The 18,499-nt window shown below is 41.8% G+C and overlaps 1 protein-coding gene across 4 annotated transcripts in view; it reads left to right on the forward strand.

Annotated features, from left to right (window-relative positions):
• ATF7IP (activating transcription factor 7 interacting protein) overlaps nucleotides 1–18,499 on the forward strand; it is a 115,225-nt gene that overhangs the window by 73,596 nt on the left and 23,130 nt on the right. For all 4 annotated transcript variants that reach the window (XM_079773586.1, XM_079773587.1, XM_079773584.1 and 1 more), the window contains exons 8-12: nucleotides 592–680; nucleotides 5,382–6,011; nucleotides 7,158–7,219; nucleotides 14,570–14,648; nucleotides 16,876–17,031. In XM_079773586.1, the coding sequence (XP_079629712.1) occupies nucleotides 592–680; nucleotides 5,382–6,011; nucleotides 7,158–7,219; nucleotides 14,570–14,648; nucleotides 16,876–17,031 (1,016 nt within the window). The remainder of the gene's footprint in view (nucleotides 1–591; nucleotides 681–5,381; nucleotides 6,012–7,157; nucleotides 7,220–14,569; nucleotides 14,649–16,875; nucleotides 17,032–18,499) is intronic.

Consider the following 18,499-nt stretch of genomic DNA (forward strand, 5'->3'; position numbering starts at 1 on the left):
TAATACTTTCAGCAATGAAGATTAAAAAAAAATAAAGTAATAAAATAATAAGAAAAAGTTTCTGATTTTATTTTGCAGAAACATCTTGGAATCTAATCTTATGTATTTGTATAGAGACAAGTAGTATACTGAATTAAGTGTATTTCCTTCCTTTTTGCTTTGTTATAATTGGTCATTTGTGGATATTGGTTTTGGTAATTTATTATAAGGCTTTTGGTCATTTCAGATTTCTTTTATCACTTGTACTAAATAGTATTCTCTCAAGGAACTGAGAAATGCTTTGGTCAGGGGTGATAAAAACTAGTGTCTGCAGATTTTAGGACCTACATTTGGTTTTCAGGTAAAAGTATTGAGGACATTAGAATATAAGAGGAAGACTCTTTCCTAATGCCATAGGACACCTCCCCTCCTGCCCCTAGCATTCTGAATTCTATGTGTTAGTTTTCCCTCAGTGCATTAGTTTAATGCTAGAATGCCTATGTCTAGCCACTCTTTTTTTCCTATGGGCCACTGCTTTATCTATATATAAATTGATGTTCTCTACAATGTTATATTTATGACTGACTATTTTTGTGTATATATATTTCATAGAAATTCAGGTACAGTGAGACAGTTGCTGGAGTCCAAAAGAAATGTAAGCGAGAGTACACCACCATCCATTCAAACCCCTGTGAATACAGGTAACAATATTCTTTAACACTGAAATACATTTTCTTAGTGTAGTTGAACGCTTTGGTTTTCTTTTCTTTTAAGGATGAAATTTGCTAAGAAACTGAGCATATTGATCTAAATTTGAATGCTTAAGTATATAATTTTATTTAAACACTAGTGGCCTGGTGCACGAAATTCATGCACAGGGGAGGAGGGGGCTGTTTCTCAGCCCGGCCTGTACCCTCTCCAATCTGGGACCCTTCGAAGGATGTCCTACTGCTGGTTTACAGGGATTGGGCCTAAACCGGCTGTCAGACATTCCTCTCACAATCCGGGACTGCTGGCTCCACCGCTCACCTGCCTGCCTGCTTGCCTGATTGCCCCTAACCACTCTGCCTGCTGGCCTGCTTGCCCCCAAATGCCCCCCGCCAGCCTGATCACCCCCAACCTCCCCCCTGCTCACTCTAAACTGCACCCTCCCTGCTCACTCCCAACTGCCCCCTGTGCCAGCCTGCTCACCCCCAACTGCGCCCCCCTGCTGGCCTGCTCACCCTCACCTTCCCTCCCCACTGGCCTGCTCACTCCCAACTGCCCCCCTGCTGGCCTGCTCACTCCAAACTGCCCCCCCTTCCTGATCACCTCCAACTGACCCCCACTGATGGCCTGCTCATCCCCAACTGGCCCCCCTGCTGGTCTGCTTACCCCAATGGCCCCTGCCATTCCATCTTGGCCTGATAACCCCCCAGCGACCCAAGGTCCCAGCCCCTCCTTTTTTTCCCTTTTTTTTTTTTTTTCAGCGCCTCCTTGAGCGGAGGCAAGGGCTGGCTGGAAGCAAGTATCTAGGATTTATTTATCTTCTATAATTGAAACTTTGTAGCCTTGAGCGGAGGCCAGGGTCGGCCAGGGTGGGCGGGAAGCTTGGCTTCCTCCATCGCTGGGGCAACCCAAGCCTCCTGCTTGCTCCAGCTCCATGGCCAGCCGCCATCTTGGTTGGGTTAATTTGCATACTCACTCCTGATTGGCTGGTGGGCGTGGCTTGTAGGTGTAGCGGAGTGATGGTTAATTTGCATGTTTTTATTAGTGTAGATTAGAGGCACAGTGCATGAATTTGTGCATGGGTGGGGTCTGGCTGACCCAGCCCCAATTGGGACCAGGCCTATCAGGAGGAGGAGACGGCGGGAGGTTGGCTGGCCAGCCCGCCCTGATTGGGGCCCAATCAGGACCAGGCTGGCTTGGGGGAGGGGCTGAGGCAATTGGCCAGCGGGCCCCATCCCCGATTGGGGGCGGGCCCAGCTGTGGGGAGGAGCTGTGGGTGGTGAGCTGGCCTGCCCCACCCCTGAATGGGGTGAGAGGGACTGATCACAGGTCAGGGCCCAGGGGAGAGGGTGTGGAGGTTGGCCAGCCAGCCCCACCCCTGATTGGTGTGGGGTGGGGCTGGGCAGGAGGAGGGACTGCAGGAGGTTGGCTGGCTGGCCCTGCCCCCTATTGGGTTGGGGGGCAGCCAGGCATGGGGCCACCTGGGGGAAGGGGCTGCAGACCAATTGGGGTGGTGGGGGCCCATCGGAGGCCGGGCTGGCCAGGGGAAGGGGCTGAAGGAGTTTGGCCAGCCGGCCCGCCCCCTATTGGGGTAGGGGGGGTGATCAGGGGCGGGGCTGGCCAGGGGGAAGGGCTGCATGAGGTTGGCTGGCCAGCCCCACTCCCTGATCAGGCAGTTTGCTGGCCGCAGTGGGTGTCATAGCGACCGGTTGTTCTGGTCATTACTGTTTTACGGTAGCTGGATTTTTATATATATATTAGAGGCCCAGTGCATGAAATTCATGCATTTGGGGGGTCCCTCAGCCTGGCCTGCACACTCTCTCAGTCCGGGAGCCCTTGGGGGATCTGACTGATGGCTTAGGCCCGCTCTGCTCTAAGTCGTCAGTTGGACATCCTTAGTGCTGCCACAGAAGCGGGAGAGGCTCCCGCCACCGCCTCTGTGCTCGCCAGCCATGAGCCCGGCTTCTAGCTGAGTGGCGCTCCACCTGTGGGAGCACACTGACCACCAGGGGGCAGCTGCTATGTTGAGTGTCTGCCCCCTGGTGGTCAGTGTGTGTCACAGCAACCGGTCATTCTGCTATTCATTCGATTTGCATATTAGCTTTCTATTATATAGGATAGATAGATCAGAATTCCATATATGCATGGAAATACAGAAATTGAAATCTCTACTGAAGTGTTTCTCAAACTTTTTAGTCACTATATCCCTGTATAATCTTAAAAAAAAACACCTATTAAGAATCCCAAAGTTTTTATTTATGTGGGATATATTAACTGATATTTACTATAGTAAGAATATAAAATTTTAAAAAAATGTTTGCTTATTCATTAAAAAATAACAAACACTGCCCTAGCCAGTTGGGCTCAGTGGATAGAGTGTCATTTTACATACTGAACTTCCCAGGTTTGATTCTGGTTGAGGGCATGTGCCTCAGTTGCAGGTTCGATCCCCAGCCCTGGTTGGTTGAGTGCGGGAGGCAACCAACTGATGTGTCTCTCTCACATTGATGTTTCTCTGTCTCTCCTCCTTCCTTCCACTCTAGAATTCAATGGGAAATATCCTTGGGTGAGGATTTACAAATAAAAAATAATTATTAACACCTTATTTTGTAGCACGTGTTTTAATGAAAAATAACTTCTAAGCTTAAAAAAGTAATGAAAGGAGTAGGATTGTCTTACATTCTTATACTTTTCTTTTGCCTCACTTAAAACATTAAGATGCCCTATAAAAGCTGGATTCTTATATCTATATCTGCATTCCTTCTGTTTTAGTTTGTTGTTTTAATTGAAATATATGAAGAAAATTCCACCTCATATAAATATATGGTTAGAAAAGGCTAGCTCTTTTAGAGAACTGTGGATATTTTCTTTGAAAGTCAAGTAGTAGTTTTTTTATTTATTTTTTATTGATTTCAGAGAGGAAGGGAGAGGGAGAGAGAGAAACATCAATGATGAGAGAGACTGGAATCAAAACTGCAACCCTTCAGTCTTTAGGTTGATGCTCTATCCACTGAGCCAAGCCCTATAGGGCTATTTTGTTTGCTTTTTACTGCGAACATGTGATGGTAAAGAATGTAGTGATAATTTTAGTACCACTACTTTATTTTTGTACTGAGTATCAGAAGTTTTACTCACCATTGCTTTGGCTCCATCAGTGCAAATATGTACATGGTGAAAAAGTAAAATAATGTTTTATTATTGATAAGAAAATAGTTTTGATATTGCAAGCTCCTGAAAGGGTCTCAATTACCCCAAGTATCCCCCGAACCATACCTTGAAAAGTGCTGCTATAAATATGCCTGTGGTTTTGGAAGAAACACTACAAATCAATGAGAAAGACCCTTATTTCATCTCCCATCTACACTCTGCCATCTTCCATCTATATTTTTAAAAGGCTAATATGCAAAGTGTCCCCTTGGGAGTTTGACCAGGAGACCAAGATTTTGATCACTCACTATGACGTGTGTTGACCACCAGAGGGCAGCGCAGAACAAAGAAAGGCCCTGGCCAGCAGCTGGGCAAGGAAGGCTCCAGTCAGCAGCCGGAAGGCCCCAATCAGCCCTGATCCCCAAACAGCCCTGATCACCGGCCAGGCTAGGGACCCTACCTGGGCATGAATTTTGTACACCGGGCCTCTAGTACTATATAATAAAGAACTAATATGCTAATTAGATGGACAGCAGAACAACCTTCTGGAATGACCAGGGGGCAGGGCCATGAGGCAGCCAGGGCTGCGAGGGCTGAGCCCCTTGCACGAATTTTGTGCATCGGTCCTCTAGTATTATATAACTAGAGGCCCAGCACAAGAAATTCATGCACTTGGGGGAGGGGGGGTCCCTCAGCACAGCCTGCGTCTTCTCGCAGTCTTGGAGCCCTCAGGGGATGTCCAATTGACAGCTGGGAGTGGGCCTAAGCGCAGTCGGACATCCTTAGCACTGCCGCAGAGGCGGGAGAGACTCCCACCACCGCCCCTATGCTCACCAGCTGTGAGCTGGCTTCTGGCTGAGCGGTGCTCCCCCTATGGGAACGCACTGATCACCAGGGCACAGCTCCTGCGTTGAGCATCTGTCCCCTGGTGGTCAGTGCGCGTCATAGCGACAGGTCATTCTGTAGTTCAGTCGATTTGCATATTACCCTTTTATTACATAGGATGTTAAAAGAGTGTCAGCATAGGCAGCCTTCTGTCTCTAGTTTCTCTCCCAGGCAATTCAATACAACTTGATCTGAAGATCCAATTTCATGTGGTCCAAATGATAAAATACATGACCAAGTTTACCTATTCATTGATAGTGATGATGCTGACTAGACTTTCTGTTTGAGTTTATATATTGCTAGTGTCCCAAAGTATTTGTAATGTTTTAAATGTAGTTTCAAAAATATCTAGACAATATTACCAATTTTTCAGTTATGCTATAGTTATTACAATAATTTTCAGATACTGTTTTGATAAGGAGATAGCAGTCCTCCATATTAATCATAAACCATGTGATGTTTTCATAATATACTGATCATAGGTGCAAAATGCTTCTACAAATTTAATTCTAAGAAGTTCAAGAATTTAAATCTGGAAAAATTTCATTATGAAGGACTTTACTGTATCTACTGTAATCCATTAAGTTTTCATTGTGTTATATTATCCTGGCTAATAAATGGAGATAGCCATTTAAACTGAGATTTCTTTTTTCTTTCTATAGTGTCTTCAACCAATCTCATCACTCCAACAGTTGTCAGTAGTCAACCTAAATTGCAGACTCCAGTGACTTCGAGTTCTCTGACACCAATTCTTCCTGCACCCAGCACAGCTACAGTAGTTGCTACTACTCAGGTGCCTAGTGGAAATCCCCAACCTACAATCTCTTTACAATCATTACCAGTGATTTTGCATGTACCTGTTGCGGTATCCTCCCAGCCTCAACTCCTACAGAGCCATCCTGGGACTTTAGTAACTAATCAACCATCTGGCAACGTTGAATTCATTTCTGTACAGAGCCCACCTACAGTGAGCAGTCTCACCAAAAATCCAGTATCCTTGCCATCCTTGCCAAATCCCACTAAACCAAACAACGTTACTTCTGTGCCCAGTTCTAGTATTCAAAGGAACTCTCCTGCCAGTGCTGCACCATTAGGAACAACACTTGCTGTACAGGCTGTTCCAACAGCACACTCTATTGTACAAGCCACAAGGACTTCTTTACCCACAGTAGGCCCATCAGGACTCTACAGTCCATCAAATAATCGTGGTCCTATACAGATGAAAATTCCAATTTCTGCTTTTAGTACTTCATCTCCTGCAGAACAGAGCAGCACTACTACCCCAAGAATTGGTAAGTCACTGTGTAGATTTAATAATAGAAATGAAAGCTTACTAATGATCTGTAGATAATTGAACTTTTCTGTTTATTTGTAGAAATGGCTAGCATTATTGGAAAAACAAAGTAAATAGAATATCCTGGAAGTTATTTTTAGTAAGTTTTAGTTACATAAGAAATTATGTTGTTAAAATGGGATTTGAGAGAGAGTTTGTTTTGAGTGAGAGGCTAGCATTCATATTTAACTTTTAGGAATTTTTCTAATCTGGGTGAATTTTTTATTTAGGCTTTATAGCAAGCATTATTTTATAATACATTTGCCAGGAATATATGAATAGAACGAATTTATTTTAAAGTATCTAATTGACCTAATATATGCTTAAAAGAGGAAAATAAACATCACATATTTTCCCTACCCATTTGTGTGCTCATCACTCACATCTTCCAAATTTGAACAGTTTAAAAATAAGTTCTGCCCTCTATAGTTTACTACGCAATGCTTGATTGCTTTTTGTTTTCTCTGTTGTATATTTTCCCCTATGACATATTATATGATTATGCATGTATATATGTGTACCTTGAAGTATTGCAAAAGGAGAGCTTGATTGTATCTGTATTTAAAACCTTTTAAACTCTTAACTACATTTTGTATGCATTCTTTTTTTTTCAATTATAGTTGGCATTCAATATTATTTTATATTAGTTTCAGTTATAGAATAGTGGTTAGCCATTCATATAATTTATGAAGTGATTTCTTTGATAAGTCTAGTAACCAACTGGCACTATACATAGTTATTACAATATTATTGACTATATTCCTTATGGTATATGTTATATCCCTATGACTATTTTGTAACTACCAATTTGTATTTCTTAATCCCTTTAGCTTTTTCACCCAACCCTCATCCCATCTGGCCACCATCAGTTTGTTCCTTTGAATAATTAACGCTTAGCCTAGAGACAATTTAAGTCAAAGAGAGGTTCATGCTTGGTAACAAATCTCTTATAGTTATTTAAATTATAAGTGTGTGTGTGTGTGTGTGTGTGTGTGTGTGTGTGTGTGTTTACGTATGCATGTTTATGTATATAAAGCACAACCCAACTTTTCACATTTTTAGGTGCTTTTAAAAATGGCTGACTTTTTAAATTTTGACTCCTCAGAAAACCAGACAAACAAAACAATAGATGCTTCTGTTAAGAAAGCAGCTGATAGCACATCACAGGTAAGATTTTCCTTCTGTTTCAAATTAAAATTCTAATTATAGTCCATGAGAGAATGGATTTCTATCAATATTCTTTAATACAATTAAAATTATTCTATGTTCTTTACAACTCTTCAAAGATTTCCAAACAGCTTCTCTGTAATGTTGTACAAGAACTGACTTTCTTTGCTTAATAATTCTCCTAGAAATAATGTTAGTTTATTATATTGACTAACTGCTTGGCTTATATAATTGACAGTCCAGCTATTTGCCTAAGTGGCAAATAGAAAATAGTGTGAAACAGCCTGTGATTCTTTAGAATATCCCTTGCTGATTACTTATGGCTAACTTATTTTTTTCTGTAACAAATCTTACTAAGTTGAACACTTTAAAGTTAGTAGAGTTTCAAAGAAATCTGAATGGCCTGTATGGAAATGGTTGTTGTTTAATCAGACCTAGTTAGGAACTCTTTAAATATATAAAATATTATCTTTTTTTGTAGTCATTGAATGAAGATATCTCTAAAGTCCTCCAAATAATTATTTGTCAACATATTTCACTTAGAATGTATTATTGTAACATATATTTTATTCACATATCTCATTTCATATAATACTAGAGGCCCGGTGCACGAAATTCGTGCACGGAGGGGGGTTGTCCCTCAGCCCAGCCTGTACCCTCTCCAATATGGGACCCCTCGAGGGATGTCCAACTGCCCGGTGGGATCGGGCCTAAACGGGCAGTTGGACATCCCTCTCACAATCCAGGACTGCTGGCTCCCAACTGCTTGCTTGCCTGCCTGCCTTCCTGATTGCCCCTAACCACTTCTGCCTGCCAGCCTGATCACCCCCTAACCACTCTGCTGCCAGCCTGTTTGCCCCCAACTTCCCTCCTCAGCCGGCCTGGTCACCCCTAACTGCCCTCTCCTGCCGGGTTGATCACCTCCAACTGCCCTCCCTTGCAGGCCTGGTCCTTCTCAACTGCCCTCCCTTGCAGGCCGGGTGCCTCCCAACTGCCCTCTCCTGCTGGCCATCTTGTGGTGGCCATCTTGTGTCCACATGGGGGTAGGATCTTTGACCACATGGGGGCAGCTATATTGTGTGTTGCAGTGATGATCAATCTACATATTACTCTTTTATTAGATAGGATAGAGGCCTGGTACAGGGGTGGGGGCCAGCTGGTTTGCCCTGAAGGGTGTCCCGGATCAGGTGGGGGTTCCCTTGGGGCGTGGGGCGGCCTGAGCGAGGGGCCTGTGGTGGTTTGCAGGCCGGCCACGCCCCCTGGCAACCCAAGCGGAGGCCCTGGTATCTGGAATTTATTCTCCTTCTATAATTGAAACTTTGTAGCCTGGAGCGGAGCCAAGCCTGGGCCTCCCTCCGAGGCCGGCAGCCATTTCTGTTGGGGTTATAATTGAAACTTTGTTGCCTTAAGCGGGTGGGCCCGGCCAGGGTGCGCGGAAAGCTTTGCTTCCCCTGTTGCCGGCGGCAACCCTGGCCTGCTCTCTCAAGCTCCATCCTGCCACCATTTGTTTGAATTTGTTTACTTTCTATAATTGAAACTTTGTAGCTTGAGTGGAGGCTTAGGCCTGGCAAGGGCAGGCAGAAAGCTTGGCTTCCTCTGTTACCTAGGAAACCTTGCTCTCTGTGGCTGTAGCCATCTTGGTTTGGGTTAATTTGCATACTCGCTCTGATTGGATGGTGGATGTGGCTTGTGGGTGTGTCGGGGGTATGGTCAATTTGCATATTTGTCTATTATTAGGTAGGATATCATTAATATATTTAATACTAGAGGCCCAGTGCACGAAATTCGTGTATGGGGGGTTGGGGCTATAGGGTGTCCCTCAGCCCAGCCTATACCGTCTCCAATCTGGGATCCCTCTCACAAACCGGGACCGTTGGTTCCTAACCGCTTGCCTGCCTGATTGCCCCTAACTGCTTTTGCCTGCCAGCCTTATCACCCCCTAACCACTCCCCTGCCAGCCTGATTGATGCCTAACTGCTCCACTGCCGACCCAATTGCCCCTAACTGCCCAATCTAGGACCTCTCAAGGGATGTCTGACTGCCTGTTTGGGATCGGGCCTAAATGGGCAATCGGACATCCCTCTCACAGTCCAGGACTGCTGGCTCCCAACCACTTGCCTGCCTGCTTGCCTGCCTGATTGCCCCTAACTGCTTCTGCCTGCCAGCCTGATCAATCCCTAACCACTCCCCTGCCAGCCTGATCGACTCCTAACTGCTCCCCTGCCGGCCCAATTGCCCCTAACTGCCCTCCCCTGCAGGCCTGGTCCTCCCCAACTGCTCTCCCCTGCAGGCCTGAGTCCTCCCCTCCCCCCCCAACTTCCCTTCCCTGCAGGCCCGGTTGCCCCCAACTGCCCTCCTCTGCCGGCCTAATCGCCCCTAACTGCCATCCCCTGCAGGCCTGGGTTCCACCCCCCCCTAAACTGCCCTCTCCTGCAGGCCTGGTCCCCCCAACTGCCCTCCCTTGCAGGCCTGGTCCCTCCCAATTGCCCTCCCCTGCTGGCCTTATCGCCCACAACTGCCCTCCCCTGCCGGCCAACATCTGGTGGCCATCTTGTGTCCACATGGGGGCAGCCATCTTTTGTGTTGGAGTGATGGTCACTTTGCATATTACCTCTTTATTATATAGGCTAGTGTAAAAATTACTCATTTATTCAAATTATCAGCATATATTATAAAACAATGTAGAATTTTTTTTATGCTGCTATCTGTAATTAGTGCTATTTTGAGGGACTCGGGTTCACTTTCAAGTTGCTTGATTTGCTAGAAAGACTCATAAGGCCCCTAGCAGGATACTCATGGTTTATACAGCAAAAAGATAGAAAGCAAAAATAACAGGGAAAAGATAAGCATCAAGTAGGGTTCAGAGAGGTTAGACACAAGCTTCTAAATCTTCCCCTATCCATCATCACATAGCATGTGCTTTTTCTCTTGTTACTAACTTCAGTGACATGTACCAAGAGTCTCTGCCCAAAGAAGCCTGACTGACTCTCAAGGTCTGAGGTATTTTAGAGGGCTGACCATACAGCAATATCTTTCTATGTAACCAGTCAGAACTCAAAACTCCAATAGTAAAATCAGACATACATCATTAATCTTGATGTTTTTGCGAATCAATCTTGACAAGCCACTATGACAAATTCCATTTTTCAAGGTGTATAAAAGAAAATTATTAATCATTAATGGAAACTTTTAAAGGACACATTCTTGGTAGCTAACCAAGTCTCAGTTATAGTTCCAAGTTCCCTTGGAGAGATATGCAGAAAGTGACCAACCAGGTGCTCTGTGTTAACTTTCTTCACAATTGTTGAAGTGCCCTATTGTAACTTTTCATATATGCTCTTTTTGTTTGTTTCATTAAAAACAAACACACACAAAAAACAAGCCTCTTGAAGTTTTCTTAGTGTTGCCTTAATGAGAGTGGTCATATTAGAGAGGTATACACTATTAAATAGCTTTTAATAAAATAGATTCTTAGTATAAAACCTACTTGACAACAACTAAGATTTTTTTAATAGTTTCAAATTGAGAGCTTTAGTAAGATTTGTAAATGCAGATGTAAATGTGTGATTTCTCTGATTAGAAACCTTTTCTCAGAAGTGATGTCAGAAAAGATGTAAAGGTACCTATGTATATGTATATGGATAAATCTGCTCCTAGTGGCATAGAAATAATAAGTCCTAGAGTCAGACAGCCTGGCTCCTGTCACTTTTTAGTGGATAGCCTTTGGGCAAGTTACTTAATACTTAATGCCATTACCCACTTCATAGGGTTACTATAAAAATTAAATTTGTTGCCCTAACCGGTTTGGCTCTGGATAGAGTGTTGGCCTGCGGACTGAAAGGTCCCAGGTTCGATTCTGGTCAAGGGCATGTACCGTGGTTGCTGGCACATCCCCAGTAGGGGGTGTGCAGGAGGCAGCTGATCGATGTTTCTCTTTCATCGGTTTCTAACTCTTTATCTCTCTCCCTTCCTCTCTGTAAAAAATCAATAAAATATATATTTTAAAAAAATTAAATTTGTTAATCAATATAAAACATTTAGCACAGAGCCCTATAGCAATAGTGTCAACTATAATCTTATAATTGCTATTAATAATTATTGAAATAATTATCAATTTTATTTCTCAAGAAGAAAACATAGCCAGGAAACTACCTGTAATATGTAATAATAGATAATAAGTTGTATGTCAGGTTATAACCAATAAAAATATAGCAGATTAGATTTTATTGTAGACCTTCTGTCCTATTAAAGAGTATACATTATAGGAAAATATGCATCTTATAATAGAGCATCAAAACATGACATGAAGGCTACCAAATTTATGGAAGAAATAGACAAATAGGCCATTTTATTATTATGAAGTTTCTCTCTTTGTATCTTGGCTAATATTTACATGGTCACAGCAGCTTTTTTATATATATTTTTCAGTGTATTTATGTCTTTATATTTAAAGTGAATGCCTAGGAGAAAGAAACAACATTATTTATTGATGTCTTATCTCATGTGACAATCCCAGTATTTTGATAGGAAATTTTAGTCTGTTTCAACGTGGTATAATTATTGATATGGTTGTAGTTAGTTCTGCTGTTTTATAATTTTTAAAATTTGTTTCATCTAAATTTTATTGCTATGTGGTTTTTTTTTTCTTTATTTTGTGTTAATCTTTTAGGGTTTTTAAAAACATTTTATCTTAATTCTCCTGTTTCCCTTTTATTTTTGTTTTTCAGTTTCCACTTCTTAATTCCACACTCATTAGTATATTTCCTTTAATTCTCTTCTCTCTCTCTCTCTCTCTCTCTCTCTCTCTCTCTCTCTCTCTCTCTCTCGCTATATATATATATTTTAATCCTCACCCAAGGATACTTTTCCATTGATTTTTAGAGAGAGTGGAAAAGAGAGGGAAAGACAGAGAGAAACATCCATGTGAAAGAAATGTATGGATTGGTTGCGTCCTGCATGCACCCAACGAGGGCCCAGGCCAGGGAGAAGCCTGCAACCATGGTACCTGCGGTTGATGGAAATTGAACCGGGCACCCTTTGGTCCGCAAGCAGATGCTCTATCCACTGAGCCAAACTGGCTAGGGCTTTTGAATATATTTTTAATAGCTACTTTGCTAAATTCAAAATCTGGCTTCACTTGGAACCATTTTCTATTAACTACCTTTTGTCTGGTTGTATTCTGGTCTTTACATATTTGTCTAGTAATTTTTGTTGTTGGTTTTGCTGTTATTGTTATCTTGAGGGTCCCCTGGGTCTTGCACTATTCCCATCTGCTCCCTGCAGACACTTTGACTGACCCTCACCTACTTCCCCCACCTCCCATCAGGACGCCAGTTTAATTACAAACACTAAATCTCCGGTATCTACAGGGAGTGATCTGTGGTGGGTGGAGCTCCAGGGGTAGTAGTATTACTGTGCAGGCGGCTTGAAGTTCACAGAGGCCGTGTGGTGGATGGAGTTCCAGGTTTGGGGGCTCTGAGTCCAGAAAACCCTGAGGGCTTAGGATGGAGGGAAGATGGATTTGGGGACAAAAGGTCGGTGACGTCCAGATTTGTGGTGGGGAACAGAGTCGGTTGAAATCCAGGACTGGGGAGTCCGGAGGACCGATTTGGGATCCGGTACTTTAGGTGCTGGAGTCTGAGCCGAAGCCATGTTGTGGGGGAGGGGACAGCAGGGCACGCAGCCCAGGAGGGGGAGCCAAGGCTGGCAAGGGTGGGCTCGGGCAGCCCCGTGGTGGTTACGCACAGTCACGCACAGCGCTGCGAGGCGAAGCTGTCCCCAGTGATGGTAAGCAGCTCCAGCTCCTTAACCCTAATCTCCTGCCTCTTAATTCTGCTCTCCAGCTCACAGAACTCCGGGATTGGAGGCTGAGGCGGGATTGGAGGTAGAGGCAGAGGCGAGCTGGAGGTTGTGGGGCCTGGCGGGCGGTGGGTGTCCGTGAGGTGAGGTGAGGTGAGGTGAGGTGAGGTGAGGTGAGGTGGGGGTGGGGTGGGGTGAGGTGAGGTGAGGTGAGGTGAGGTGGGGGTGGGGTGAGGTGAGGTGAGGTGAGGTGAGGTGAGGTGGGGGTGGGGTGAGGTGGGGTGAGGTGGGGGTGGGGTGGGGGTGAGGTGAGGTGAGGTGAGGTGGGGGTGAGGTGAGGTGAGGTGGGGGTGAGGTGAGGTGAGGTGAGGTGGGGGTGGGGTGAGGTGAGGTGGGGGTGGGGTGAGGTGAGGTGAGGTGGGGTGGGGGTGAGGTGAGGTGAGGTGAGGTGGGGGTGAGGTGAGGTGAGGTGGGGGTGGGGTGGGGTGAGGTGAGGTGGGGGTGAGGTGAGGTGGGGGTGAGGAGAGGTGAGGTGAGGTGGGGGTGGGTTGAGGTGAGGTGAGGTGAGGTGAGGTGAGGTGAGGTGAGGTGAGGTGAGGTGAGGTGGGGGTGGGGTGAGGTGAGGTGAGGTGAGGTGAGGTGAGGTGGGGGTGGGGTGGGGTGGGGTGAGGTGAGGTGAGGTGAGGTGGGGGTGAGGTGAGGTGAGGTGGGGTGGGGTGGGGGTGGGGTGAGGCAGCCATCTTGGGCTTGCCTCGGTAGAAGCGCAGAGGCTCACAGGGGATGAAGGCCAGGCTATCGGGACCCAGGCCAGGGCGGTGGGGGCCTCGGGCCACCGCCTTCAACTGCATCAAGAGCTTCTTTTACGTGTTGAAGTCCAGTGGCTGCGGTAGGTCGTCCAGTAGACGGGCGGGGCTGGCCACTGGCTCGCTGTGGGGCAACTTTTGATAAATATAAAATTTAGTTAAATTTTGAAATGTGACCCTTAGAGATATGGTGACTAGATTCTGTTACATTCTTTGAGGCTTTGTTAAGTACTTTTAATATGAATTTTACAGATTTGTCGTGTTTGTTAAGTCACTTTCTATAAAATCATTGTCATAGAAAGGTTTATAGTTGTAGGACTTAGAATTTATATCATTGTCTTAGGATTGAGCCTGAATTTTGTAACCTGAAGAAATAGTTTTCTTTAACTTCACAAAATTTGAGTTTTGCTGATGAAAAATTGATTTTAGCTTATCTGCGGTATAATATATCAAAGTAATTATGATTAGCATTTACAGTCATGCTCCACTTAACTGAGATTCCTTCTGGGAAACTCGTCATTAGGGGATCATAGAGAATACTCACACAAACCCAGATGGTATAGCTTACTGCACACAAGGCTACATGGTATAGCCTGTTGCCCCTCAGCTGCATGCCTGTACAGCTGAGAAAGTCATGCAATCATTGAACCAGGGTATTCATTATCCTCGTTTCTCCTCAGTAGTATTTCATTTTTCCTTTATGTCTGCCAAAGTTTCTTTTGCAAAATGAAATTGTGTTGTTTTTCAGAGTGGAAAAGCCACAGGAAGTGATTCAAGTGGTGTCATTGATCTTACAATGGATGATGAAGAGAGTGGAGCTTCACAAGGTATTAATCCAATATAATACTCAGTGAAGATAGTTTATTCTTGGTGTATTTGTATCCTCTCTAGGATGAGAGTTTTTTAGATTAGAATTGAAAAATAGAAATCAAATCTTGAGTGAATATGAAAAGGCATAGTGGAAAAGGGAGCAATTAGGAGAATATTTAACTTATGGAACATTTCTCTTTTTATATCTGTTATTTCACATGATCCTTGTAATAACCATGCAATGCCCACTTGAGAGTTGAGGATAGATTGATAGAGTATGAGACAGACAGTATAGGAAGTGGAAATTCAACCCAGGACTTTTGACTCTAAATGGTGTTGTGCGTGTGCGTTTTTATCTAGGTACTTTTAAGTGTATATACACTTAATTTGGTTATTTGAATTAATTTCCTTTAGTGTTATTTAAAAGAAAATGAAAGTAATATTAGAAAGCATGCACACCCCAATATTGCTCTGAGTTACAATATTTAGAAATAGTATTAGATAGATATTACCAAATAATCCAAATTATTCTGCTTTTTAATAGGCATTCTGTGAGTAAAAAGTTTCATGGTTAAATATGCTTGGTAAATGCTTAGTAAACAAATTGTTTTTTTCTTTTTTTTTAAATTTATTTTTATTGTTGAAAGTATTACAGGTGTCTCCCTTTTTCTCCATTGACTCCCTTTATCCCACCCCTGCCCCCCTAATGTTTTTTCTTAATACAGACTTCTCTAAGCCTTTACCCTGCTAATTTATAATGTAATTCTCAATAATTCAAAATATGAAGTAATTTTCAAACTTATTTGAATGTACAAAATAACTTTGTTCATAGATATAGCTATAAAACTCTGGTGATAATTCTATAATGCATGTGGAAAATCTAGTATCATCAGATACTAAGTTAATTATTACCTTAAAGACATTAAATTTTAAAAACCTAAACATTTAAAAAATTGCATTTTAAGGGGTAAGATAGTTAATTTGGTTTTAAGAAAACAAAATTAAGTGGTTATACAATTGATTATGGGACAGGAAAGTTAGGTTTTTTTCGTATAAAACTGCTGTAATTTTGGAAGATTTATACCATCATTTGTCAAGGTTGAATTCTACCAGTATTGCTATTAAAAAGTTTCAGGTTATCTGTAATTTTTTCACTATTATTTCATAGACAAGTTAAGTATAATAAATTCCTAGAGGGCAAAAATAAATACAGGTTATTTTTGAGAGGACACAGGTAGGGTTATTCTGAATTGAAAGGGAAACAATGTTTATTATCAAGTGGTCTTGCAGTTTCTCTTTCTAGCATCTCTGCCTCATGGGGACTCCATTTTCACCTTTGAATGTACCTTAAATTATCTTATTCTAAGGTACATTGTTCTCCATTAGCACCCAATTAAAATTTTACTTGCTAAAGCCTTAAATTTTGTTTACAATTTATAATTTTGTTTACATAGAAATTTATTTACATTTTAGAATTCCATAGGACAGATATCAGTGGGAATCATTTTGGATAGCAGAGGTTTTGCCTTGCCCTCTTTATAATACACCATATAGTGGTTACCTATTTTCAAGGACTTTTTCTGAGATGCAAACATTAATTTCATAGGCTATTGTAGACTTTTTTTGAGATAGAAACTATGTGTATTATATTTTAAAGACTGGATAGTGTAAATAGCTATCAGTGTTAAGTAAGAGAATCAACAACAGTAGAGTAATTGGAATTCAAGATCTTTGGTGAAAAATTCATCAGTTTATAGATATTTGTTTATGACAGTGGTCGGCAAACTCATTAGTCAACAGCCAAATATCAACAGTGCGACGGTTGAAATTTCTTTTGAGAGCCAAATTTTTTAAACTTAAATTCTTCTAATGCCATATATATATATATATATATATATAGAGAGAGAGAGAGAGAGAGAGATATTAATGTAGGAAATGAAATTATTCTAATTGACATGATATTGTATTGAGTTCAGAAAAAGGATTGTTTTATAAAAAAGTCAAAACATAAAACTGTATTGTTGTACATTTTAATTAGGATCTGTGATAGTACCAACAATGAGTTATTTAAGGTCCTAACTTGGTTTTCAAATTGACAAATACACAGTTAAATAGAAAGAAATTGTTTTATAAGAGGTAAATGTGACTTGGTGGCAGGCAAAAGTAAATTTTACCCCTAAAGGAAATGCTGTATTTCTAATTTTTTCCTATCAATAATCATAACGTCTCACTTTTAATTAACAGACACTAAAAAGCTAACTCACACTCCTGTGTCAGCCATGAATTCTTCTCAGTCTGTGTCTCGACCGTTGCAAACTATCCAGCCAGCACCACCTCTTCAACCATCTGGGGTTCCAACAAGTGGTCCATCTCAGACAACAATACACTTACTACCTACAGGTAAACTTGCTGAATCATTAAACCAAAGCTTTAGTTTTGTCTACAGTGAAATAGGACTATGGAATCAAGTGGAAAGATTAGACAAAAAATTCTTACTGTTATTTTGAAGATAACGTGCCTTTTGAATGCTGTATAATTTAGTTTTCCTGTTATTAAGTAGCAGCACTTATATAGAATGGTTATATAGAAGGCTTAAACTATATGCTTTTGTCATTTGCTACTGAAAACAGCAGAAATGAATATCCTTTCTTAGGAAGGATGGGTGTAATGAGTCATTCTGATTATAACCAAGAAAGTTATAATTGACTAATTAAATAAGAATTTAAAAATAATTCTTAACTTGAACTAGTTTTAAGTGGCCTAACACTATCAATAGGAGATATAACACTAATATTTTATTTGCACCTTCAAGAAGCTATAAATCAGACATTTTCAAGGTGTAGCCTCTGTCTCCTAAACTGTATGGAAGCCAATCAAGACAGTTTTTCTTCATACAATAAGCCATTGCTTATAGATTTACCTGCAAAATGTTTACAAAAGCACAATTTTCATTAAGGAAAACATTGAATTCACATGGAATTGTTTCTAGTGAAATTAAAATGACAGTCACCTAATTTAGAAAGAAATATCATTATGTAAACCCAGGTGCAGTATAGGTAACAAAAATGGGGACTAAAGACTGCCTTCATTTTCTAACTCAAAAAATTAGGATATATAAAGACTAAGAAGTCTTTAGTAAAGAAACCTTTTTATCTTTGTTGTACCCAGCATTTACCTCCAAATTTATTTATAGAACCCATTTTTTTCTATATGAAAGATTTGTTAATTGTTTTTATTATAAAGTTAATATATGGTTATTTGTAAAATGTGATTCTAATTCAGAGAGTTATTAACAAGACGCTAACTCCTAAAATCATAATTGTAGTTCATGCTGTGCGTGAACATTTAGGATTCAGTTTTGACAAATATATATTAACATCACTCAAGGCATTAATGCTCTTGTGCCATAGGTTAGGAAGACTGCCCCAGTAGAGAAAGAAGTCTGTATTTTAATGGATTTTTTATTGTTTTGAATAAAGAGATGGTTTGGCTCACCTAAAGAAAATGTCAGTTATAATACCCAACCAGTTTCTTGAACTGTGGAAATACAGAGTTATTCTTGGATTATACTCATTTGCAGATAGTCTGGAGAGCCTAAAATTCCACTCTGCTAAGAACATTTTAACAGAGAGGAGGGAAAATCTGCTCTTTTAAGTAACTCCTATAAGTTAGTAATTTCACCTTTTCTTTCATGCTTTTTAAGTAGTCAACCTAAAGAGTGGAAAGGGCACTCTGGCCATTGTGGCTCACAGTGTCCGTCTACACACTGAAGGGTCTCAGGTTCAATTCCCAGTTAAGTGCTCATATCTGGTTTGTAGGTTTAATCATTGGCCCTAGTTAGGGCATGTGCAGGAGACAGCCAATCAAT

This window comes from Cnephaeus nilssonii (genome assembly GCF_951640355.1).
Source record: "Cnephaeus nilssonii genome assembly, chromosome: 6".
In the NCBI taxonomy this organism is placed as follows: domain Eukaryota; kingdom Metazoa; phylum Chordata; class Mammalia; order Chiroptera; family Vespertilionidae; genus Cnephaeus; species Cnephaeus nilssonii.